Source organism: Syngnathus scovelli, chromosome 3 (assembly GCF_024217435.2).
Source record: "Syngnathus scovelli strain Florida chromosome 3, RoL_Ssco_1.2, whole genome shotgun sequence".
Taxonomy (NCBI): Eukaryota; Metazoa; Chordata; class Actinopteri; order Syngnathiformes; family Syngnathidae; genus Syngnathus; species Syngnathus scovelli.
Genome location: NC_090849.1, coordinates 18,018,526 through 18,044,333, shown reverse-complemented (window position 1 = coordinate 18,044,333; position 25,808 = coordinate 18,018,526). Strand labels below are relative to the sequence as shown.

General features: G+C 40.3%; 1 protein-coding gene and 1 long non-coding RNA gene across 3 annotated transcripts in view; one reads left to right on the top strand and one right to left on the bottom strand.

Annotated features, from left to right (window-relative positions):
- Nucleotides 1-25,808, bottom strand: part of ccser1 (coiled-coil serine-rich protein 1) — a 70,817-nt gene that overhangs the window by 38,575 nt on the left and 6,434 nt on the right. For both annotated transcript variants that reach the window (XM_049762308.2, XM_049762309.2), the window contains exons 4-9: nucleotides 24,185-24,369; nucleotides 21,104-21,194; nucleotides 18,903-19,008; nucleotides 9,361-9,535; nucleotides 5,835-5,912; nucleotides 1,748-1,825 (exon numbers count right to left, since the gene is read on the bottom strand). In XM_049762308.2, coding sequence (XP_049618265.1) covers nucleotides 1,748-1,825; nucleotides 5,835-5,912; nucleotides 9,361-9,535; nucleotides 18,903-19,008; nucleotides 21,104-21,194; nucleotides 24,185-24,369 — 713 coding nt within the window. The remainder of the gene's footprint in view (nucleotides 1-1,747; nucleotides 1,826-5,834; nucleotides 5,913-9,360; nucleotides 9,536-18,902; nucleotides 19,009-21,103; nucleotides 21,195-24,184; nucleotides 24,370-25,808) is intronic.
- LOC125993614 (uncharacterized) lies at nucleotides 9,420-11,383 on the top strand. The gene is made up of 3 exons (XR_007490348.1): nucleotides 9,420-9,562; nucleotides 10,126-10,261; nucleotides 10,370-11,383. It is a non-coding gene; the product is annotated as an uncharacterized lncRNA (long non-coding RNA).

Sequence of the window (25,808 nt, the reverse complement as noted above, 5' to 3'; positions counted from 1 at the left end):
CAAAAGAAGGCTGACAAGATTGAGATGCGAGCGGCACAGACAGCAAATCAGAGAAAGATGCCAAATGAGACTCAAGTCAGTGGCTGGTGACTGGCATCTCTCATTATGCTCCACTGTAGGACGCCGGCACATTATCCTATCGAGGCCTGGCATCATGTCCGCGTTGTGCCGCTTCGATAGAGCAGCTGACAAATGACGGACAAACAATGATGACAATATTGTGGCAAACAACACTTAAAGGGGGTATATTGTGGGGAAATGGACTTTTTAATTGCTTGTGTAAACAGAGTTGGGTCTCTGGAGTGCCTTCCCGCCTATCAATTGGGAAATTAAACAACCAAGCAAATTTTTGATGCGTGTGTTTCTGAAAACGTGTCTGAACGAGCATGCACTTTCAGTTTTTTAACAGAGGTGCTAACTTGCGTAAATGCCCTTGACATGATCGGCTAGGCTGACTGAAGATTCAGAGCCATTTTCAAGCATAACATGTGTCATTAGGGTTTTTTTTCTCCTCAATAATTCTGTTAAATCACAATTCAGGAGTAATGTTGGTTAGTTTTAAATTGTTATTATTACTCAAATTCAAGTTATTACTCGGGTTCGGACTCGCACCCCAAACCTCCGTTCCCTATTTGTGTTAACGTCAGCGAATGAAAATTGAATTAATTTGCATCTGCGCATGTATGATAGAGTCATTTCTTTGATCATCAATTATTTCACTTTTATTTTTCGTCTTTTGAATCACTGTACTTTTGAGTGGTATTTAGTATAAAGACAACATTTGTAGTCATTAACAGAAAAGTTTGACATATTTAAGTTTTAAAGAGGGCTCAAAGAAAAAATCCCACGATCCAGGCTTCAAAGCTAATTATGCCTTAATTCACATGCATTTAAACTGCGTCAAAACATTCTCGTTGTTTTAATAATTTAATCCAGAAGTCGAGGAAAGTGTGCCCATAGTAAATTTATAAGAGCACATTTTAAATGTTTTAATGTCTGATGCCGTTCATCCATAAAAAATATTAATAGCCCAAGCCACAAATTGTATTTTATTAACTGCATATGGGTGGGGGAGTCTATTTGCTCACATTGTGTGCTATTAAATAGAAATGATGCAAAACAGCAAGAAACAAGTCGTTTAAGACTTCGGGTAACGTTAGCGTATCTTTAAAACTGCACGTTGAACAACATATGCGAGGTCACCGTGCTTTTATTCCTCTGATATATTGCGGACGGATGGGATGCTGTTATGGTTTAGCTGTTACAGAGTTCAGCTTGGCTCAGCAGTTAACTTTTTATAAAGGATATATATATATCGTGGAAGATACTTTTGGAAATGACTTACACACAAATATTTGTGTCTCGGGAGTGTTTGGTGATTTGTGTTTGCTGATGTGTCCACTAAATGCACAACAGGCAACGGATCTGCCACATTACAGATAATTACACTAAGTTACTACCTGCTGGGGTTTTTTTCCTAGAGAGGAAAAAGGATTTATTTGTCAAAAGTGAATGACACATTCAGTAACTAATTGGGGATGGGGTCCATTATAAACACAGGCACTATTTTTTTATAAAACTCATGTCAATTATGCATGATGAAGCTGTTTGGTCATTTGGAACTATTTGCTTCGTAACGCTCTCCCCCCCCCATAATCATCGAAATTGAGGAAAAGCTTTTCCGTCTCCGTAAAAGATTATAAATTCATACAAGTCCCCTCGATGGTGTACGCATAGAGATTTTTACCAGTTCACACTGCAGTCGGAAAATCAGTTCGTCTTTCTCCTTTAGTTGCTGCAGCAACGTCTCCTCTCTGCTCCAGTCCTGAAGACAAGAAACAAGACAGCTTGTTGCATATGTACTTGACACTCAAAGCTGCAAAAAAATTGACCGATTGAAGACACTTGGAGTCCATTCCCGAAAAGTAAAAACACGAGTGATTTTATACACGCATGGGAGACAGAGTCGCTGTGGACCTTGCAATGTTTAGAGTTGAAACTCCGAACATTCTGTAAAGTAATGAGACTTAACCAGGTTGCATGCAAAACAATTTAAGAAGTATAACTGCCAGCTACAATATTACTTTAATTTGTGTTTTCACTGTCTTTGTGGTTGCCCCATTACGATATGTGAAGCGCTTTGTTCCATCTGCAGCTGTTGTAATCCTCACAAGCTTGTTTGCTAAAAAATGCTACACAGAGTGAAATTTTGTCAAAGGATAAAAGGTTTTAGGAAGAAAAAGTTAGAAAGACAAGTTTGAGAAAAGTAGACAGGTGGTCAGGTTGCCATTACTTCTTCAGAAGAGAAAAATGGACAGGAAAATGTAAAAACACGGGAGAAAGGGGACAAGAGATAAAGGATGGATAGAGGGCGGGAGAAGACGGAGAGGGCCTGAGGCAGACCATGATGGTGTCTAAGGGATCCTTGGAGAGTCATCTATCTGAATGGACAGCCGGCAAAGTCAAGGATATATAACTTCAACATTGCCCCTCGAATCAGCCTCAAAAAGCATGAATCTTTTATATGTTTTTTGTTTTTGTTTTTTTTTTGCTCCATCCACACAAGTTTTCTTCTCAATATGGGGATCCATGCTTTTATTTGACACTAAATTAATTCCGTAATTAAAATGTTTGGTTCGGCCTTAATCTTGTGTCACGATTAGTTTAGATTACTTACTTTGTCATGTTCTAGCCATAATTAGTATATGGTCAAATTTGGTAGCAGCTAGACAAAATTTGTTACATAAGTTTGGCTTTGCGCACCCCCTCAAAATGTGTAAAATGAGCCAAAAATGTCTCCTTCAAATTAAAATGGCTGAATTCAGGTTTCTTAAAGGAGACTTTTGTACGCCTACCAAATTTCTATTTACAAGGGAAACATGGCTTCAGGGGCCAAATGAATTTGGTTGACACTGGTGAGGGTTATAAAAAAAAATTAAAAATTAAAAAAAAGCAAACTCCACTTGAGTGCACTTAGAAATTAATTTCGATGCCTTAACTCTAGAGTGCCGGTGTTGCGAGACCCAGACCGTGCTCCCTTTTTTGAATTTACAAACGATCACCTTGCTTGAACAGCTTCTACGCTCTGACGTGCTGCCGCTCTGTCTGCCCACTTAAAGCGGCTCTGGCACTCCCATTTCCGAACGCGCCCTTTTGGTCTTGTGTTTTTTTTGTCGCTTGATTCATGATCAACCTGCCTACCACATTTCATGTTCTCAAAGGCTAGAAAAGGAAGAGTCAATATTTAAAGGTCACGCCCGCGACATCTTGCAACATATCATCAGGATGAACACGTCTGAAAAATCGGGTGAGCCTTTTCCTTTTTGACATCCCAAATAGCCATGAAACTGCTTATTGTGAAACAAAAACTAAAGTTTGGCCAAAGAAACAGCGACATGCTTTTTAACTCAACCATCAGGTGGTATTCAGGAGAATCTCTCAGTACTCCATTGAATGGTAAAAGTGGAGCATGAGAATGTATTTCTAAAATAATGTGATTGGAACTGCCTCAGCTGGGGGCTGAGGGAGGGAAGAAATCTGATCAGAATCAACGGAGTGCAGCCACTTAATGTGATTTTGTGCCACGGTTGAAGGCACCCCATGCTCGCAATCAGAAGCCTGCTGAAGAGGCCGTGGAGATGAATTAGATTCCTCAGGTTAGCAGAAATGATTCCATTTGTTCACGTTCTGTTGGAGGTGCACGCTAGCACTTAGAAATCATTAATGCGTTCCACAAGCGCTTCCTTCCATAGGTTTCGAGAAACTTTATGGATGAATATAGTATAACAACTTGTTCCTCCTTAAATAACTTACCGACCTGCCAGTTGTAATTTATTGTGGATTTGAAGCGCAAGTCAAAATAGCTTTTCCTTTTTATACCCTTTGAGCGGAAATCTTATGAGGGCCCAATAATGATGATTTAAATGTTTTGATAGCATATTTTGTTCATAAAATTACAATCTTGTGGTACTTCACTCCCAATTATAGCTGATCAATCGAAATGAAGCAACACAATGTTAGAAATTGGGAGTTAAATTTTATTCCAAAGCTAAAACATGTCTAATAATTAAATTGTGTTTGTGCTTTCTATTTAAAAAAAAAAAATCTCTCAGTGTCTCACTCTCCAGTCTTCATCTTTTGAGTCTAAAATTGAAGAAGTTGTTGTAATGAATAATTGAGATGCAAAAGGCCTTTTCACATTTCATTATTTTTGGCTTTTTATTCCAACCCAGCAGCTCATATCAAGCATGTTAAAAACTGGAGGGGAAAAAAGAACTATTATAGTCTTGTCTCACACAGTCATCATTATGCATAGCACTTTGAATGGAACAGACTCAGGGCACTTGTATTTATTTCAATCGGAAAAGTTGATTGGGAGGTTGTCGACGGAGCAAATTAAACTTTGAAGTCAAGGAGCGACTGTTTTCATACATGCTGTTATGACACGGTTGTACTCTTCAATAGGAAGTGCATCCTCGGTGAGGGCTATGTTCCATTATACATTATTAATTTCAAATTCTGACACGCTGATGAATGCCTTGCCTATAAAAAGATGTTCCCAGTGTGCCTTGAAACAAGTGGTGAATGTACACAAATGTCATTTAAATTACCTGTGCCGTCCTAGAACGCTCCTCTCAATACACATAATGAGCAGGCGCTCTTTAACGCACTAAAACGTTGCAACTAGGGCAAAAAAAAAAAAAAAAGTAAACTGGGGCGCTGTGTGACACTGCAGCCTCTCAGGTGACTCGCTGAGATTATTTTTACTCCGACAGAGACATTTACTTGAGTGCCGGACAAATCCTCATCTTCTCACTCCTCGGCTGATCCATAGTTGCCTGCCCTGAGCCATCTTAAATTTGACCTTAAAAAAAAAAAAAACTTTAACTTTCTACTCGCCATTCCTTCAACTAAAACACTGTCCTGTTCTCGGCGTTTCACAATATTTCATCACTCCTGCTCACGCTCAATCCATCAAACTGACGAGCGACAACTCTGCACACACTTTGTGACATTCGCTCAGTCATTCCCTGGATGCATGCGGCGTATTTTGGGCGCTCCGTATTCGTGGCAAAGGTTGCTATGGCTTTTTGTCATTCTCTTTTACCTTGTAGAACAAAACAAATGGCAATGACATTATTCAAAGACTTTTGCACTGATGGAAGGTCAGTCTGAATTTTGTGGTAGATGGTACAATGATAGTGAAGCTTTTATTTTCTAATCTAATTTGGGATCAATAATGTTCCTTTCTCATGGAGCAGAAACTCTTTCCTGTACAGTGTCGCTCAAGACACATATTTGTTGGCTATTATTGAAGGAAATGCAACAACAAAAAAACTATACTATTATATATGGACGAAAAATAGATATTGGACGATATCGTTCTTATTAAAAGTTGTCTTTAAGACCAGTAACAGTATTATTCCAAAGGGAAACTTGGTTAAAGCAAAATACACCAGGGGGACTCATTTTCTTAAAATAAACGACAATATAATAGTATATTTTGTCTTGTTTATCGGCCTTATTGAAGTTCAATGTCATACTTCAGTGTAGGTCACTGTGCATCTCCAACAGTCACTTTTTTTTTTCTTCATATCAGCCTCCGCCTTACATACTTTTCCTCCATGTGAGCTGTTTGCACGTGAGCTTCTGTCTTCAAGCTGTGTCGCAGCCTAAATTTCTCCCACTGATCATCCATGTGGGTCAATAAAGAGGGCGCGCATGTGTAATTGTTCTGTGAAACTAAGTTGCTGTCCAGCTGATCCTCGGTCAGCCCATTTGACACACTTTTGCCATGAGGGAACAACTTTTAGATAACAAAAATATGGATTTACCTTCAATGGAAGGGATTTTTCACTGCAGGGGCTAATGGGTAGAGACTGTAGACTGCTGGCAGGACTTGTCTCTGTGCTCTGTAAAATAAGATAAATGTAATCATTAGCGTACACCGTTTCGCTTGCTTCGGAATACCTGGGAAGACAAAGTACCCAAGCACAGGGGAAGTTCAGAGTTAAGATTCCAGGGCCAAACCTCAAGACTGTGAGACGGGTGCTAAAAACTAGCCACCATGAAATACAAATAGTACCTTGCTCGGCCAAAGATCTCCTTGAGGAACAAAAAAATCGTCCGTACTGGTTGAATCACTTTCCAATCGGAGACCTTTTTTGTTTTGGCTAAGCGAGAGAAGGCTAAAAGTGTCATTTTTGTCCATTTTGTCGGCTTTTATAATCTAAGGTACCTGCGAGACATGTCAGCTCTGGGAACAATGTAAACTTGCCGGTTTATTAGATATGCTGACCTTTTAAAAAGCAATAACTCCCAAGAATTATAGGTGCGACGTGGTCCTAAATGTGCCATTGGTGATCAATGCCCGACCTCATGGAGGGAGACGACGGGGCAGTCTCTCCGTCTTATCTTTTTGGCCTTTCAAAAAATAAACACATTTTGTTTAAGGTCATTCGTGTCCCATGGGCTACATAGTCCGACTGTCCCGACAATTAGATGTGGTTCAAGTAAAAAAGCCTTTCCGATTCAGCAATTGGGGGAGAAGTGGGGAGACGGGGGAAGCATGGTGGACTGCCTGGGAGCTCAAAATTTAATGACTTGCACTAGCCCGAGGCAACATGTCAAAGGATGATGAATGGTCTTCAAAAGTAAAGCGGGCTTGGTTGTCTGACACACCCCTGTAATCGCATTCCTATGTACAGGTATGCTAATATAAGGATGAAATGGCCGTCGGAGTACAAATAACACATTAGCCAGACTAAATCTAATATTCATACAAACAATGTTGTGTAAAATGTGAACAGAACAATGTTTGGAAATTTCTTTTCAACCTATTCTATATTCAATATATAAAGACAAGTTTTGAATTGTATCATTTTGTTTCTTGATAATGATTTACATCTTTCAAAACAATTTTCCACATACTGTCAGTAACGTCACTATTGTAATACTATCAGAAATTTGCATGAAGACAATATAGTAAATGTCACACGATGGATTGAATTTGAATGAAATTGAATTTGTTGGCAAGCTTCTATATTAGTGACTATCCAATAGGTGTGAAGCAGATGCTTGTAACATTAGCATCTGTTTATTTAAATGAAAACATGCAATCCATCCATCCATCTTTTTTTTTTTTAGACCGTTCATCCTGTTCAGCATCATAGGGAGCAGGAGCTTATTCCAGCTGACTGGCCGAAAACGAAACAACACCCCAGACTGATTGGCAGTCAATCACAGGGCACATACTAAAATTAGAACCATTCACTCACTCACTCACCGTTGTGTGGGAACAGAACCATTGCTGCCTGCACGAAAATCACCCAAGTGAACGACTAAATTGTCAGTGACACTTTAGTAATAATTACTTTTATATTGCTCATAGTAAATCAAGCAAACAGACCCTCCCCTATTCCATTCTCTGTTCTATGGTTATCATCACACCTTTTTTCTTTGCCATTACTAGTACCCTACTGTGGTTTGATCTTAGAGGCGTTCAAGTGTCCCTGATGTGTGCGAGTGTGCTGGAGTCTGTCTGTTGTGCCGGAATCCACGACTGACAGTGACAAATGAATAATATAGAAAATATATAAAATATGGATATAGAAATATAGAAAACGTGGATGACAATGTGGTTTTTTTGGGGGGCCATCTAACCCAATAAACTAACAGCAGAGAATATTTCAGGTCGCCATAGGTGAATAAGTGCATGTTTGACAAAATATACTCTCCCAAACTAGTTTATGAAGTAAACTGTCGAGACCACACCCTAACAAGTAATTGACAGGACTCTAATTATGTTTATCATTGCCTATTATGGACCATTGTTGGCGCCATCGTAAACGGAAGAATCCCTTTGCAGCTCATCGTTGTCATCTTTGGCAGGAAGTAGGGGAAGCAACTTAATATGACACAAGTGTAAGCTTGGATCACGGCGTATGATAATCGAACTCCAACAGTTTTTTTTTTTTTTAGTATGCTACCTCCTGTTGTTTTTATTTTGAGACTGATGCAACCTGATTTGGGGTTTCAAATGAACAAATGGAATCGCTTACGCTAAACACAGAAGAAGAACAGCTGGGTGCTCAGCGCGAAAAGGTCAAGCGGATAAAATGGAGTTGACAAAGACATGCCGAGTCACATGGAGTCACAATGGAAGCTCAAGTGGTGTACACAAGAACACAAGCAAGCATCAGGTTGAATTACAGCATTTTTCCCTCCCTTTCAGTTCCTCTGCAAATGCTTCTTCCACTCATATAATATTCTGCACTACTACCCTGATTCTTGGGCCAGGTGAACTCAGTGAGAACATGCAAATTACATTCGAACCCAGAATCTCTTGACTGAGTCAGATTTTTTTTAACTATTATATCATCAGGTACTGCCCGCTATGCCTATTTTCAAGTTGTCTGGTTCACAGAAGTCCACCGAGTAAACATCGGTGGAAAGAAAATTCGCCAATAGGTCCTTTGATGTTACTTTAAAAGTGTTCTCACATGGGGTGACGCCACCTTTCATACGGATTTCTCTGCACATATGTGAGCATCTTTAATAAAACTAAATTCACTAAAAGGTCATGCACCTGTTTGGTGACACAGAGCTAATGGATGTGCTTAGAGCTTTTGGCAGAAACCTGCACCGTGTCCCAGCTCTTTGTTATGGAAATGTACTTCATGGAAAAAATATTTTAAGCATCATGGCTAGATGTTGTTGTTCCATCAAAGGTTTTACTATAGTTTTAACCTGGAGGAAATGAAGCTACATTAAATGATTTTTCTATATGGAAAAATAGTATTAATGAAAAAAATAGCAATAATTACATGTAGGTAATCGAAAGAAATTTAAATGGATGATGCTTATAGTGCGAGAGACTCCGGGTCAAAATAGGAAATGTTTGCATCTATAGTGGCAAATCCAATTTAAAAGCAAAAGGATGCAGGCACTTTAATGTACAGTATAAGTGCGTGTGTGCGTGAGTAAACTTCTTGCCCTTATCCTCAACACTGATTAAATTACAAAAGGTGATAAAGAGAGAGGGAGAGTGAGGGTGCATATGTAGGGTCCACTCGTGGTGATTTAATGGAGCTGAAATCTAGTTAATTAAAAAAAGAAAGGAGGGGGGGGAGGGGGGTGATTGTGTCCAGATGTAATCACTACATATATCCTTAGCCCAAAGCCTTGCTGCTTTAAACAACTTCCTGCATTTTACAACCTGAAAAGACCCTTGTCAGTGTAGTAAATGGAGGCTAACTGCACTTTTTCTCTTGCGGTTGTGAGCAATTTATCCAAATCTCCCTCCTGGTGGAAAGCCTGTGTAGGCATTTGAATATCGGTGCGTGAGTAAGAACATCCCACCTCCTGTAGGGTGCGCCTCAGCCTCAAAAGTAGCGTCTTGACAGCGGTGCAGTCCTGCTGCATCAGCCGCAGGGGGAGGACCTCCGCTCCGGGGGGCAAGGGCTCGTCTTCCCTACCCAGAAGCGGAGCCGAGCTGCAGTCGGCCGGCAGCAGACTTGTCGGACGTCGAGGCTCCCTGGAAGGAAAATACGACAACAGAAATGTAAAATTTGCCACCCTTTTTGTGTATGCACTTGTCTTTGTATTGTTTGGAATAAGAATAATAGAACTCTATATTTGAAACACAAATATAGAATACAAAGAAATGTAATAGTATTACATACAGTACAGACATACAGTATTACAAGAATATGCATGAGTTGTATTATCTGTTCTTCAAATGAGTTTTGCATGTCCTTTTTGTGGGAAAATTCGGCGCAGAGTCCACTGTGATGGAAAATTGGTCGATTACTCACGTTCTACTATTTTGATTGTTGCGAATAGTTCACTTGGCTCCATTTAGCTGCTATAAGCCTCAACTTCTGTGGATTATCTTCGTTCTCTCCCTGCCTGCTCATATCCATTCACTCTTTAAGAATGTTATCTTAATAGAATATGTCACTTAAATTGAGTTTTGAAAAGTGATGCCAGCAATGTAAGACATGGTCAAAGCTTTCAGTAAGAAAGAGCAAAATGGAAAAAGACAAAAATGCCAATCGGCTCAACATTGAGATCGATCACCGGCAGATAAAAAATAAAACTATCAAATGTTGTTCCTATTTCAAGGACAAACATATTGGCGCAAAGGATGTTTCAAACGTCTGGGCAACATAAAAGCCTGATGGGTCCACATGCTCAAGGTCTGTGTGCATCGACGGCCACAAGGACATCATGCAGTTGCTTTTAAAGCAAACATGCGATGGTAAAACATTGTACGGTAAAACATTGGTCAAACATTCATTATGCCTTGTAACGATTGAGGCATTATAGAATTAAGAAAAATCTTAATTAATCTTAATTCTTGTTCTAGAATTCCTCAAATCCAGATGCTGCTCTTTGGGGAGCACAAGAGAGCATCAATCCCTGTCACCTCTCCAGTCGTCCATTTGCAACTCTCTCGTAGTCGGATGTCGTACCTGACCATCTTTTCACACGGGTGTCGCCTTCTCTCTTTGGCCTACGTGTCTCCTCGGGGGTTCCGCCATGCCACTTTGACAGTGTCGTGACAGTCTGCACTTCACGGGCATTATCAGAGGCTAATGTGTCCTCTGAGGTAGCGGTGTGAACACCTGAGACGACCTCTCTCTCAAGATGACAGGTTCCCCCCCTGCGCTCCCTTTATTTATTTTTTTCCTTTTACACCGTGCTGAAATCTATCCAAGTGAACTCTTTCCCCTTTGTCTGTCCTTCAACTCGGCTGTGCTAGGCGGGCAGGTGTAAATGGGTGACAACTGATCAATGGTTCGCCGTACTTGTGTCAAGTGGAGCATTCGCGCTCAATAGGATCAGAGGCAGTTGAGAAGAGTCCAATGTTTCGTTCTCGGCCAGGCTTCTGTTTTTAGCAGTGTTTTTTTGTGGTTTTATCTTGTTGGATGACTCGTGATCAGGAGTTGAGACAAAGTTTTCTGACAAAGGGTAGCACGTTTTGCTCCGGAGATTTCTTTGCGGTCTGTAATGATTCACCTCTGTGCTGGATGTAGCAGAGCAACCCCAGAACTTGTGTTAGTTTTGGCAGACCACGTTGTGGTTCCACGACGATGTTTAACAAATGGAGGGCACGTTTTTCAGCAAATTGTGAATCGTTTATAAATATAAACTATACTGTATTCGACTTCACAGTTCAGTGTGGAAAAGTTGGGAGTGATACTATAGAGTTGTGCGATGACTTTTAATTTATGCGGGAAGATGACCACGTTCCGGAAACTTCACTGTAATGCAACACGAATGAACCCAAAATGGGTACGCATGTGATCGATGTTTGCCCCACTTTGCTTGGTTATCCTTTTTCACTTTTGGCACGACAATAAATGTCCTCCTTCCTCCACTTTCTTCTCATTTTCCACACTCCTCGAAACAGTGGTCGCCTTTTGTCTTTCCTGCACCTTAGTCTTGTCCTTTGCCCTGTGTTTTTTTTTCTGCTCTCAGTTCATTTCTCAGAAGTGATCCATTTTCATCGAAAGTGAAAAAAGCCAATTATCTGCCTTTTATTATTTTTCATTATTTCACCGCTGGTGGTGGTTTATTACCGTGCGGTCGGGGGCTCATGCTAACACGCACCTGTGCGGGCGATAAACAACGGTGCGAAAAGCAGCATTAGAGACTTTACAATATAAAGACAGTCTTGTTTAAATAATAACAGTAGAAGACAGTCGACAGTTTAACACTCAGTTGCAACGCAAATCACATAGCACCGTTAAATTTTTATAGCAAACGAGGGAAGACAATTATCGGACATGCGTGTACGTATGTCATACATTTCCTCAAACAATTACCCGAGCTTTGATGGCGCTCATTTGTCATTGCTCGCTTGTACCTGTCAAAACGCAGTCTGTTCATCTGCATGCTGCACCTGAGGCAGCGAGCATTTTTACGCCGCCGTTAACTCATCAGAAGCATCTGTGACAATGACTAAGCATCGGCCAAAGCTCCGGGCAGCAAGTCTGATGGAGAATTCCAGACTTGAAGACACAAAAATGGAGAGGGTATAAAATGAAGGGCATATCGCAGGGCTAACTTCTTAATTAACTTTGCTGTCTTTTCAGCTTGCCTTTTACAAATCTGAGTAAAAAGTAACAACGTACTGCATGAAAGGGGAGATTTTTTAAAAGGAACTCATTTTTACTGTCTACACAATTTTTCATTAGCTGTCTTTTACTGAAAAACATTGTCTGGCTGGTCTGTGAGCAAATTTTTGTTCCTATTTTTTGCTAGACTGTGACATTGGTTAAGCGTCTGTAATAGGGTTGGCCGAGACAGACATTTTGAAATATGGCTGAAAGTTGCCACTACATCAACACAACGTAGCGTTAGCGAACAAGGAGAGCCGCTGCACGGGGTCTACTGAGGTGAAGAAGAGAAGCGAGACGGTGAGTGGTGCTCTCAATTTAGCAGTCCATTTACGTTCTAGCCTTCACCCGTGGTCATGGACTTTGAGAGACGCCCAGACCAATAAGATCACGGATGCAAGAAAGCGGGCTTCACCTCAAAGGGTGACTGAGCTTAGCCTCAGGAGCGCACAAATCACACAAGAGCTCCGAGAACAAAGGAAGCCATTATTCGCTCACCTCTTGAGTGAAAAGACAGTAAAACAAAACGAGACTGAATCGAGAAACATTTTAAGATGGCTTGGATAAATACAGATGTGTAAATCCTCACTGTATTAGAACAAGGACCAAATACAAGAGTAAAAACAAGTATCCAACTCTCAGGAATTCAAAATCCATACAAAAGTGAGAAAAGTATTTGCATGCAAATAAAGTCTTATCATGAAGCTGAAATTCTGCAAATGCCAGTTGCGGTAAAACGTATGAATACATGATGTTCTGTAAGGCTCTGTTATGCTAATAATGCACGATCTCTGGCTGAAAGCGGTTTTGATCATACAAAGCCAAAGTTCTCTTTTTTTCCAGACAAATATCAACATAATGACTGCACTGCAGCATAAAGACTGCAGGCTTCGCTCTGACACTTGGCTCGAGCGTTAGATCCACATCATTTGAATATTCACACCCCACATTATTTTTGACAGCTATTAGAGATAAATAGCCCTTCTGATCCTCAGGTTTGTTTGTTTTGCTTTATTTATTTATTTGAGAGGCTGCATAAATTTCTGTTCACAAGCGGTGAACATGAGCACCTGTCAGGAATAAAAAGGCATGCCATGTAATTTATGCCACTGGGGATTCTTATCCAAACAGGCATGAGCGTGATAGCGAGAGAAAGTGGCATATCGTAGAAATTGGCCAAATCGTGATACGAAGACAAGTGATTCATCCTGCACGGTGCAAGCTAGGCTAAATCAGTTCATTATCTCGAACAAGGAATTAGTTTTATCCATTGGCGTGACTGTCTACAACTTCTTGCAGGTAGTTTGAAATAGCTGTCATAATAATTGACAATTTAATTTGACCATTTTAGTTCAGAGTCAGTCTAGGCTAAAAGCTTTTCGTAAGGTGTAATTGTTCTTGACTGACAGTGGTGAACAATTTCAACTTATTCTGATAGCGTGAAGGTTGCTGTCGACTGACGCACGTCTAAAACAGACAGCGTAGTTAGTTGTTCACCGCACTCAATACGAGGCGCCATCCGACAAGCTGAAGTTAACTTCACTCTAATTATCTGGAGAATTGATTTTCTTCGTGCCGGTCGGCAGTGCGGAGTCGATCGTCATTCTGTCCTCCACATACACACACGGACACACTTCTCTTTGTCAAAAAAGAACATTGCAAAAATTAGAAACTACTTGAGAAGAAAGTACGCCAAATTGTCTCACTTGGTGTTGAGATTAAATGTTGTCTGTGCAAACTTCAGTTCCCAGGTTTACTCTTGTCTTCATAAAGGGAGCGGTTCTGACTAATTCATCATGCCTCAGCACTAAGCTAACAAAGGAAATGTCTTCCTTTGATTGCGAGTGGATGAAGTTACAATTAATTCAGCGAAACCTCGAGAAAACTGCAGGGCACAATTTTATCACGTCAATTAAAAAGAGGGGGAAAGAGACTTAAAAAAAAAAAAACATCTTTTACTGGTGATATATTGAGACTATCATTATGGATGTTATTGAAATAAAAGGAATGATTTTGTGTTTGCAGCACGATTTTAAGAAAAGATTCAATTGCGATTTGTTTTGACAGACGTGGTTTTGATTCAATACACAATTTTCTTGAAATCAAGCTTCAGTGCAATATTCAGTATGTGTAGTGACATTTACAAATACGATAGAAAATGACATCGTACCATCAAAACCTTAAAAAAAACTAATAATGCACTGACAATCAAGAGGTCTAAGCTTTTTAAAATGGTTCAATAAAGCCAGAACTACTGCTTGCCATCATACATGTAGACTAATATGCAATTATGTGTACTCGTGTGGGTAAAAAAATAAAGAATTTTTGAAACATAACGAAATTACATCTTTTCAAGAGGGGAAGTAAAAACGTAGAAGCAAAAATACACATAAAAGAATGTACTTGCACAAGTGTGCACACCCCCATAACTGGGGATCTGACTTATAATTAACCAATCTGACTTATAATTAACCAATCACATTCAAAGTCATTAAATGCGAGTCAGCACACACCTGTCAGGATTTGTCTCCAAAATAAAGTTCAGCTGTTCTAGTCGGATTACTCTGACATGTTAAGCTTCCTAGCAGAAGTCTTCTTTTGTGCTGGCTGGTATTTAGAAGTGTTCATAATTCCCCCCACATAGACTTTAGGCCCCAGTTTCAACTTCCATCTGAAGAAAAACAGCCCCAGAGTATAATGCTGCAACCAACATGCTTGATGTTAGGTATGGTGTTCTTCTGGGGATGTTCTCATCAGACCATAACACATTTTCTCAAATGCACTTGGGGGACTTCAAGGGACGTGTGTTGCTGCAAAATGTGCCGTCCTACCGCATAGGCCACACAGACTAAATGTACAGGTTGGTGTCACATGTAATAAACAACCAGCTTTTTCAATATCGCTGCAGCGTCCCTTACCATTTTCTTGTCATCAATTTTGGAAAGATGTCAATTTCTTGGCAATGTCACAGTTGTGCTATTTTCTTCTCCACTTGATAAAAACTGTCTCAAGTGTTTTCTCTAGGAGATGTCTTGTCATGGAAATTATTTAGTGTCCTTCTCCAGAACTGATACTTTTGAAGAATGAATTCCCCCTGATGCTGTGGAAGGTCTCTGCAGAGGTGACTACAAAAATTGTCAGCAAAAGTTGAACTTTTTTTTGGGGTTAATCACAGCATTTAATGGTAACATGAGTATTCTGCCTTCAATTTAACATGAATGTGATTGGTGAATTCTGAACACCGCCACGTATCTATTAAAAGTGTGTGCACACTCGTCCAATCACATTGTCTCAAGCCCTCTTGAAAAGTTTTCATCTAAATGTTTTGAAATAATTCATCCTTGTCTCTAAACAAAACTTACTCATACAAAAACAGCACCACAAGTACCCACTCAAATAATGAAGACTACACTAATTAGTCTCTTTGTACCGAGCATTTATATCAAATGGGCACCGGCAGCAATGCACAAAGGATCTTCTTAAACATCATTAGGCTGGCCCTAGATTGCAAAATTCACATTTAGATGGAGAATTTCCGCAGAGGCTTTTGTAGCGTTGAACCAGCCTCCTAAAATAGACTCGTAGTCTACCGCAGCAGACTCCTCCACAATCAGATGTCTCCAGACTAGGTGAAGCAGCATGTGACTCACTGTCCACCGGTATTCTTGTACGCTCAGGATCAAGTTTACTCTTAGCTTGTACACTGTATTCCAAAAGTCATCTCTACAAAACAAGGAAGCAGAGATGTATGTTTCGATGCGCGTGTGTTATTACATTGACTGAAATTAGACAGTTTGGCAGCTCCCTAGAATGAATCATATCACACTGGCATGGATGCTGCTCTATTTCTGACTGTGTGGGCTCATGTTACAAGACCACGTTCTCGGCGGGGAACGACTCAGCCTACTGATCTCCCCAAAAGTGGTTTTCTTTCTATGACTGGCTCAAGCAGGATGTATAGTGTGTATATTTGTATTCTTACATGGATTCCAAGAGATTAACAAATTGTTGTTGCTGATTACCAGACACTGGGAAACACCATTCATGCAGGGAAATGTGAGAACTTTGTCATCAGCAGAGAGACTGGAAGAGTCAAAGAAGTGACATAGAAGTGGACATCCTTGGAAATATATTTTGGTTGTCTTGGAATAAGTTTTACCTCACATCTCTTCGTGCAAAAAGGCTTGGTTAGGACAGCACCAGCCTGTAGAAAACGTGACTATTAACCACGAATCGAAACTTCCTCAGTATTCTGCTCAGTTGTAAAAAGGTAATGAAGCTGCCTGAAACATCTAAAAGAGACAATTTGTTATTTGTTGGTAGCAGCAAAAAAATGGAGTCCATTTGAAACTAATGAATGTGATGGAATTGTATGTGGGGGGGATAAGTGGCGTTTGTTTCGAGATGGTCCTTCAAGGAGATGCCCTTGCTTAGAAGCCTGCTGTGGTAGCTTTCCAATAGACAAAGCTGTTTCTCTGAAGTCAAGAGACAAAGTGAAAGACTAAAATAAAACTTTACCTCCTTTATTTGGATCTTAAATCACTCTCACCCGTTTACTCAGTGATTTCAAAGAGATAAACAGTTAAAGGCTTTGGGAATGCACAGTGAGTGCTTGCATTTATTGTCCTATTCTAAGACGGAGATAAGACTGACTTTTTACAACTTTGCAAAACACTAAAAGGAAGGACACTTAAAGTCCCATTGTCAACACCCGGAATGGCTGACAAGATAGTACAGTGTGTCGTTTTAGTTTGGTGTTGCAAGAACTTCAGCGTTTCCATTGCTTGCAGTAGTGCATGAGTGTGTGTGTGCGTGTGTGTGTGTGTGTGTGTGAAGCAGATGTTCTATTCAGCCTATCAGACAGCCAGCAGCATGTTGCAGCTGATACCCTGGACAGTCCAAGTGAGTGACAAGTCCGTGTGTGGCTGTTTGGAGTGTGACTTGTGTGCAGTTGAGGCGCTTGCTTTGCCTCTAGCAAATCAATGTCCCCCTCAAGGGAGCGTGGAACCTGAAAGATTGCGAAGAAAGAGTGAGGCAAACTTAACCCCAGGCAAACATTTTTTTGAGTGCCCTCCGTCCCTCTTTCTGTCTCTCTCTGCTTCTCCTACAGTAGGTAATTCACACCTACGGTTGATCGGGGAAATGAACTCAGACCTGTCACCATTATGTGGTCAGTCACTGTCAAAAGCTTTTACTTCAAAAAGATTTCATATCAAGAAAATACTTCATAGATCCACATTGGACACCCCAGTTTTATGAGCTTGCTAAAATTTGATTTCAGCTTCAAAGTTTTAAAATGGATCTTTTTGACATCTTAGTGGCTTCAAAATGGTGCAGTGTATTAAGATAGGATAAGATAAGATACTGCAAATAGCACCTTTGTATCTTGCTGTTGCTGGTTTGATCAATGGAAACAAAGTGCATAGGGTTAAATATATTTTATTTCAGTAACTCATCAAATTTGTTTTAACTAATGGAAATTTTGTCCATGTCGTATACTTGTGATTGCATTTTTGGTTATGTAACACATCCTTGGGTTTCTGGTAAACCTCGACAGAAGATCGAGTTGTTATAAAATCTCAGGCAGGTCTCTCGTCTAGACAGGCAAGCTCTTCACTTTTCACGGGGAGATTTAGAAAGCATTGGAAGCTGCTCAGTAAAAAAATAAATAAAAATAGCAGCCAAGGATAAGGGTTACGTTTCAATGGTGTCATAGATGTGTCAAAGCGCTGGTGGCGCAAGTGTCGGTAAACAAAAGTGGGCTCGGAGGGCAATTTTTTCAAGGGGAATACCTTTTAATCTTTGGGTGCAACTCAATAGAGCAGCACTTAAAGTCATAATGGTCTGCTGTCGTGTCAGACACAACTAGCCACAATGCCACTGCTGACATAAGCCATATATCAACAACCCAAAGAAACCCGAGCTAAGGCAGCACTGAAGAAGAAGAACTTAACAGGTGAATTTGGATGCGCATGTACTAAAAGTGTAAAAATTGCGTTTCAGCCGTTGACCAATGGGAGATGTGAAAAGGAGAACACAAATGTAGCTTGGATATTTCCTCAAAGAGAATGTATGAATATATTTATTTAATGCTTAACTGTGCTTAAGTCTTGTTTCCTCACCACTATGGCTCTGTGGGGGACATAAAGCATGCCAGTCAACTCACAAGGAAGACTCAAGATCAGCAATTTTATAGGCAATATATGTAGCCCCTTCAGCAGCACGGTTGTGGTCTAGATAGTCTACTGGGATCCAATACAAGAGCTGAATTGACATTTTACATAGATAATGCTTAACATTGTCAGCGGGATTTTCATTTAATGGCCTAAGGTAACAGAAATTGAACTAGGAAATGTAGTTCCTTGTCATTTCGATGAAAATGAGATCAATAAGGACAGTGGCAAACTGAGATGGGACAAGTCAAAGGTCACAACAACAACAACTACAAACGTTAGTAGAGTAATACCTTGAGATCTGAGCTTAAATTGTTCCATGGCCACACTTGTATTGCAAATCCTCCCCAGTGAAATTAATAGCAATATACCAAATATCTGTTCCAGTAATATATCATGTTTTCATATAAGAATATACACCTATGAGTATTGTTATATTATCGTCTACGTGTGTTGCTCCACCGTTTGTCTATCAATGCTAATTGTTAGCATGTGAATGGGGTTTTGCAAGCTTTGTTAGCATAATACACTTTTAGTGCACAACCAAAATAATGAACTTATGGTCCAACGAATGCTTCTTGGGAGTATATTTTTATTGAGTTACCTGTGGCAGTTGTCTTTTGATAGGATGCGATCTCCTGATGGATCAATCGGGGAGTGGAGCAGGTTGAGACAAGATGCCAAGGACTGGCTAGAGTCTTGTCTGGAAACTGTGCAAACACACACACACACACACACACACACACACAAAATGAGCAGGTAACTAACATTCTGTCAATGGGAAAAAAAAAAAAAAAGGACTGGTTGGTACAGACTTCAAAGCAGTTTTGCTGGCATCTGAAATGGAATTAATCTGCTCCAGGATCAAATAGCTGCCACCATAAAAACTTCACAGGTAATGTTTTAATGAACATGTTAGCATCACCAAATTCTGTGATTGATACATTAATCAGACGACGCAATCCGACAGCAGAAAGCTTCCCGACGTTGGATTGGTCTATCTAGCCCAATAGGTTTTAGAAAACCATCCAGCTAACACAATGCAGGTTTGCTGTTAAAACACATTATTGCATTTGACTGGATGAATGAGTCGACGGGTGGGGCGCTTGCGACCGAGGATGACACCAATTTGTCTGTCATCTCCTTCAATTACAAAAAAATCGCCCAATAGCTTTCTTTTGTCACAGTAAGTTCCATTTCCTGTTCTATGGTTATTGTCACACACATCTGTCACTGCACAGTTGAGGCGGTGGCACACAAACACCGGCAGTCCGCCAATATTGGTTGCAATGAAATGCCTCGCTCTTTAATAAAAGACTGCAAGAAGCCTCCTGAGAGAGATTTTTTAAAAATTGCAGCTGTGCAATTTTTGACTCCGAGGGCTGTGCGAGGACAGGTGGGCTTGAATCTGTAAAAAGTTTATTGTAATAATTCAAATGCTTAATTTCACAGCACAGTCTGCACACTATTAGTGCCGATGACTAAGCATGCACGCTCCAGTGTGTGTGTGTGTGTTTGTTATTAACGACGGTGGCATCTTTGGTGATACATCAGCCAGTTTGTCCTCTGTGATTTTGTGTTTGTGTTAGGGACATTAAAAACATACTAATAAAATAAATAAATGGTTTCCAAGAAAGCAAAGTCTAACCCTTTTTTGGTCTTTACTGGCGTATCGATAAGCTTAATGGTTTTGTCAACCGTCTTGAAAAAATGACTCCGATTTATTTTGATTTATTTAGGCTATATGAATGTTATTTTGCACCTGCTACCTCCATGATCTGATTTCAAACTGGCAATAAAATTACTTTCTTCATTTGAGCTGCATTTTCACAATCGTAGGCGAGCATCAATCACGAGAGGCACCTGTGACTCCTTCATGTACGGTGCAATCATATGAATATTTTGATGAGCGGCTTTGGTATTGGTGTAACAGTGGCAACTCTTGCGCCTTTTAAAAAAAAAAAAATCGTAAAAAAATCCAACAACGATTCGTGATTTCATAAAATAAGTCACAATTGTATTATCATTTTGTTGTGCATAAAAGAAGTGAAGCGTACATTTGCGAGGTGACGACAAACCGTGTGAACTGATACTCGCCATCTGTGCGAGCACTTATAAATGGAACAAATAAATCCAGTGCAGTCGCAGCAAATCTCCCCAATTAACCCGCTCGACGAGCCAGGACTACTTGCCGCATCGTACTCAAGCTCACAATATAAGTGTTTCACACAATTAGCGCCGTTTTAAGTTAATCGCGCTCCAGTTAACACATTCAGGTGAGGTGAGTTCACAGGCAAAACTCATTTACGATTATATTCTCACACGTTTTATCCCAAAAAAAAGAAAAATATGCTTGGCATGCTTTGAAGGATGGCGCCAGGCAACACGTGTACCTTGGTAATCACTTCTCGAGCATGAGACATGCTGTAAATAAGGCAAGTATATCAAAGTTGTGTGCCATATGCTGAAAGATTGGGAGAGACGGTTCAACTGGAGGCAACAAAATGGATGTGAGGAGGATCAAAGAAAACTACCATAGGGGGACTGACTGAGAGATGCATGTGATCAAAACAGAAGACTCTCCAGGCCTTTCACAAAATAGATCTACATCCAATAGAAAATCACAGTGAATTCTTAAAAAAAAGGGGTCTTAACATCTTCATGCGTGATATGCTTCTACTCCAGGTAGAAATGATAAAATGTTACTTCAAACATTGTCGGTAGAGCGAACGGGTTTGATGAGGGCGACAGTTTGAGGCTGGAACTCACTCCACATGATTTTCTAGGGCAATTAAAAACAATTACCGTGACGATGGCGCTGATCGTCAGATAGGTCCAGGTCCAACATGAGGTCATCTTCATCCAGCTCGGAGGAGCCCATATTATTCAGAACATCCTAAAAGATAGACAAACGTCAAATGAAGATGTTTAACATGTTGGGAAAATAACGTTAATACAGTATAGACGAGATAGTTCTGGAAAGCCTCAGGATATAAATTACCCAAAATTAAAATGGGTTGGACAGCACAAGCTACAAAAAGATGAAGTGATTTTAATCATTTGGAGAAAAAGATGATCTCTGTTTGGGAAGAGTGTTGGAACTTTCTTGCCTTTGAGACGTAGAAAGAGATTTAGTTACTCATCATTATGACACAGCAGATGGGAAAAGGTACTGAATGAGCGAGAAGACAAAGTGATCATCCCGCCATCCATTTTCGCTAGTGCTTGTCACCTATCCCAAATGACTTTTGGGCAGGGTACACGATGTTGCCAGCCAATCGCAGGTCACACACAAACATCCACTCACGATTAAAGAATCGTGCATGGGTGCAAACCCATGCACGATTCTTTAATCGTGCTAACATGCATATTCTGGAGATGTGAGGGGAGGCTGGAGTACCCAAGGAGCATGAAAACGAGATTTAAACCCAAAACCTCTCGACAATGAGGCAGACATGCTGCAGAACGTGATCAGTTAACTAAAAAGACAAGCAGCCATTCATCGAACATGGATTTTTTTGAGTAGCTTTTTATTCCTTCATAATCAACTGCACTGCAATTCGTCACCCAAAAAATGACAAGTAAATCTAACATGTTAAAATATTGCCGCACTACCCTTTTACTAAAGCACTCTGCACTATTGTTCTATGAGGACATTCCTCTCATTTTACAGACAAGAAAGAGCTCGGTTAATGGATAAAATGTCTGCATTAGTTGGAGGCCGTAAGGCAGCACCGGCCTCTTCAATATTGGAACAAAATCCAATACTGCCATCTGAAGGCCAAGAAAAGGATGACTACTGTCTCCACACTTTATTTTCATCTGACAGACTGTTTACAACATGCTGGTAAGGACTAGCACTATAGAAAATGGATGGATGCTTCTTCTCCGGATAAATACTTAGCGCTGGTTGAAAGACTTTGGTTAAACTCATGCTCTGGAGAAAAACTAAATCCATGCAACTCGGGGAGAGACTCCGAAAATCCAATAAGCGACTTTGCTCTGCTCTCATCACTAAAACAATGCAACAGCCTTATTCCGTATTGATCCGCTACACCGACACATGAGAGGAAAGGGGGGGGTACAAAAGGCACATGAAGGAATGACTAAAAAGGTCGTGTGTCTTTTTAGAACCAGCTGCTGTCCGTAAATGCCAAACTGAATCACAGTTTCTCAGTGAAGCTAGCAAAAAAATTCACATTCACACTCAAGTGGTTACCAGTAGCCCATTCCGGTGGAGCTGTAGGAAAGCCAAAACCAAAAAGGTACTCACCTTGTGGAGATGTAAATTCCACAACCATGACTCATCAAGTTCTAAACTCTGTATGTGCCTCGCTTGTAATGACTTTTATGATAAAACCTGATTGGTCCCCTAGCGAGTTGGATAGGGGCAAAACAAAACTGCCTCAGACTAAAGGTAAACCGATGAAAAGCTTACAACGTACCAAACTCGAGTTCGATTACAACAAATTAAAACACCGCAAAGAAATTATTCAAGGGAGAGGTCGGGGACACTGCAGAGGAAACTAATTTGACCGCCCGTGTTTGTGACCTTGTTTTTTTGGTCAGCTCATGGCCATACGTGACGGTAGGAACGACCGGGCTGTAAATCAAGAGTCTTACTTTTCGGCTTAGAACCTTCACCGTGAAAAACCCACACAGATTCCACATTACTGCAGACGCTGCATTAATCGGCCTGTCGAGCTCCTTCTTCATTATTTCCTTCTTTTTTAAGTAGAACCCCAAGATATGTGAGGGCACACTGACCTTTTTCACAACCTCAAATGGAGGGTCTGATTCTTATCACTTCACACACACAACTCCTGGCAGAGTTTAAGATCGCGGCTCGATGAATCAGACAGAACCAAGTCGTGTGGAAAAAAAAGCTGAGACGTAATACCGAGACCGGCCCTCAACTTCTCGGCTGCACCGAGAATTTCTGTCCATTTCATTCATCTACATGTTTCGTTCGATTCATTGTTTGCGGTGTAGGAACCAACTATGGGAAGCTGAAGTACAGGCAGCACAAGCCATAACTGTAAATAAATGCATAAAAAAATGCATTTAAAGTCATAAAAGCTGATCTCAACAATAAATGCAGACACCCCACAGAGAAATGTTTAGTGTGATTATCTTGTCAAGTAGAAGTGGGCGCCATCGCTGTCGGCCTGCTACATTATTATCCGGCTGTCAAAAGCAACGAAAAGGTGGGCGAAACAGCAAATGCGATAAGTGTGACAAATATCTCAAAGCTGGGCCCACCCATGGCACCCCAAAAAAATATCGAGATAAAACCAGAAACCGGCAGAAATAAGTAAACAGATACCTTACAGGTTTATCTATGTGCGCTTCTCAAAATGTCTCTTTCATCACTCCAAATGGACGCCTATCATAATATGGAACGCTTTAAGGAAAGAAGATGTTACATTTACTGAAATGGTGATGCCAATCGTCAGTGAACGGCTTACCTAAGACCCCCCATCGTGAGTTTGGAGAACATTTGGGGAAAGGCACGTCTTAAAGTGCACGTTATGTAAATGTTAGAGTGAGCTCACCCTCCCCATCAAGTGTGACACTGAATCCCTCTCTGAGTTTTTAGGCATTGACTAACTTTATTGTGCGAATAAAAGGATTGTGATTTAGATCTTCTGTGACTGGTGCATTTGACTTGTCTGACAGTTAATGTTAACGGGAGCGGCATCATCTAATCGTTCACTCAATCGTGATTAAAGAGTGTTTTATTGTTTTCAAACTTCTGCATGAACGTTTGAATCAGTTAAAACGGTTTGAAACAGTTAATTAAGCTTTTACGCTCATGATCCCAAATATAATTCATCTCAATCGGAAATGATCTTCCAGGTACTACAAGCAAAGTCACACACTTACCAAACTTCCCAATTTGGATGATGAGGAGTTGTTTCTGTGTTTCAGCAGGCCGCATCCTTCCATGCCGGGGGTGTCTCGGTGGTTACCGTGGATACGAGGACCGCCGGCCCCTTCCGAGGAGGAACGCAAACGCCGTTCCAAGCGCATCACCTCATGGTAGGGGCTGACACTGCTGCACAGTGAGGCTGCAGGAAGGCACAAAAATATAAACATTCACAATTTATTTATATTGGGGGGGGTTATATGTTAGTTTTGTATTGAAACTAAATCACGGATGAAAATCCCAATAATGTTGCAGAGGGTTGTTTGGTTATAGTGAACAAAAGAGAGCCACAACTACAAACAGGAATGAGAAAGAAATGCTTTTTAGCTGGTAAACAGAAACCTCCTGCAACACAAATTTGCATACTGAACAGTATTTACAAAGTGTGTATGTGAGTCCTTTTATTTCCACGCAACAAAAAGTGAGTGGGCGTAATTGCATGTTTGTCCTCACACTGAAGAAGCCTTTAGAATTTATAAAATCAGCCAAAAAAAGGAAAAGAGCCCAGAGACTCCTCCTTTATGTTACACTAGAGCACAGAAATAAATCACATTGAATTATTAGGTAGCGGTATATCTCTTGCCGTGTGGATTTATTTCTCTTGGGATTATCACACGTCAGATCCGACCCTCGTGGAGTGTGTGGGGTTAGCAGGTTGTTGATTGAATGGTCTGAATGTTCCGTATGTGTGAATTGCTTGTTTGTCTATATGTGACTTGTTCAGGGTGCACTTGGCCTCTTGCCCAAAGTCAGCTAGCTGGGAGAGGCTCCAGCTCAAGCTCATTTGCAGCCGTATTGAGGACAAATTTGACAAAAAAATAGATGGAGGCCTATTCAGTGATGCCGGTATTTGTCCACTGTGCCTTTTAACGGGAATGCGGTCAAGGCAGGATATTGCAACCACTGTGTACGCTTTTAAACAAACAGATGGCATCGTCCAATTAGATAATTGGATCCCGTCAGCGCTAGTGTTTGGTGTAACATATAAAATAATTGGCAGTAAGGTGTTAATCAATGATCAAATAATCTATGTAACGATTAATTGAAACCTAATCGATTATCAAATCAATCGATTTTTTTAATCCACTACTAGTTCAGATACCTTACTCTTTCTTAACAGTAAATATTTGATATCTGCAGTCTTTGTGTTGAATCAAAGTAAAACATTTGCTATCATTTTTTTTAAATCAACGATCAATATTTTTGCCTATTTTCCAACATGTTACAAACAAACCCAAGAACTGAATCATAATGAATTCATGTTTTTGACTTCCTGCACTGTCAATTTGAAATCCTGTTCTAATTTAGAATGAAGGGACGGAAATTAAAAACATTTTCATTGTACGATTCACTGACAAAATTATCGCTAGAAAAATACTTGCCACCTAAGTGAAAACTGCTTGCAACACATTATTGCAGGATAAGTGACTTGTGGCATCACGGAATACACGTCGAGGGCTCTTACAAGCAGGTTTCTCGTACTATCTCAGAAGGCTGAAACCTTTGTCAACTTTATTCCTTCGATTTATGTCAGTGTCATTTATATATATATAAAAAAAAAAAAAAAAAAAGAGGGATTTT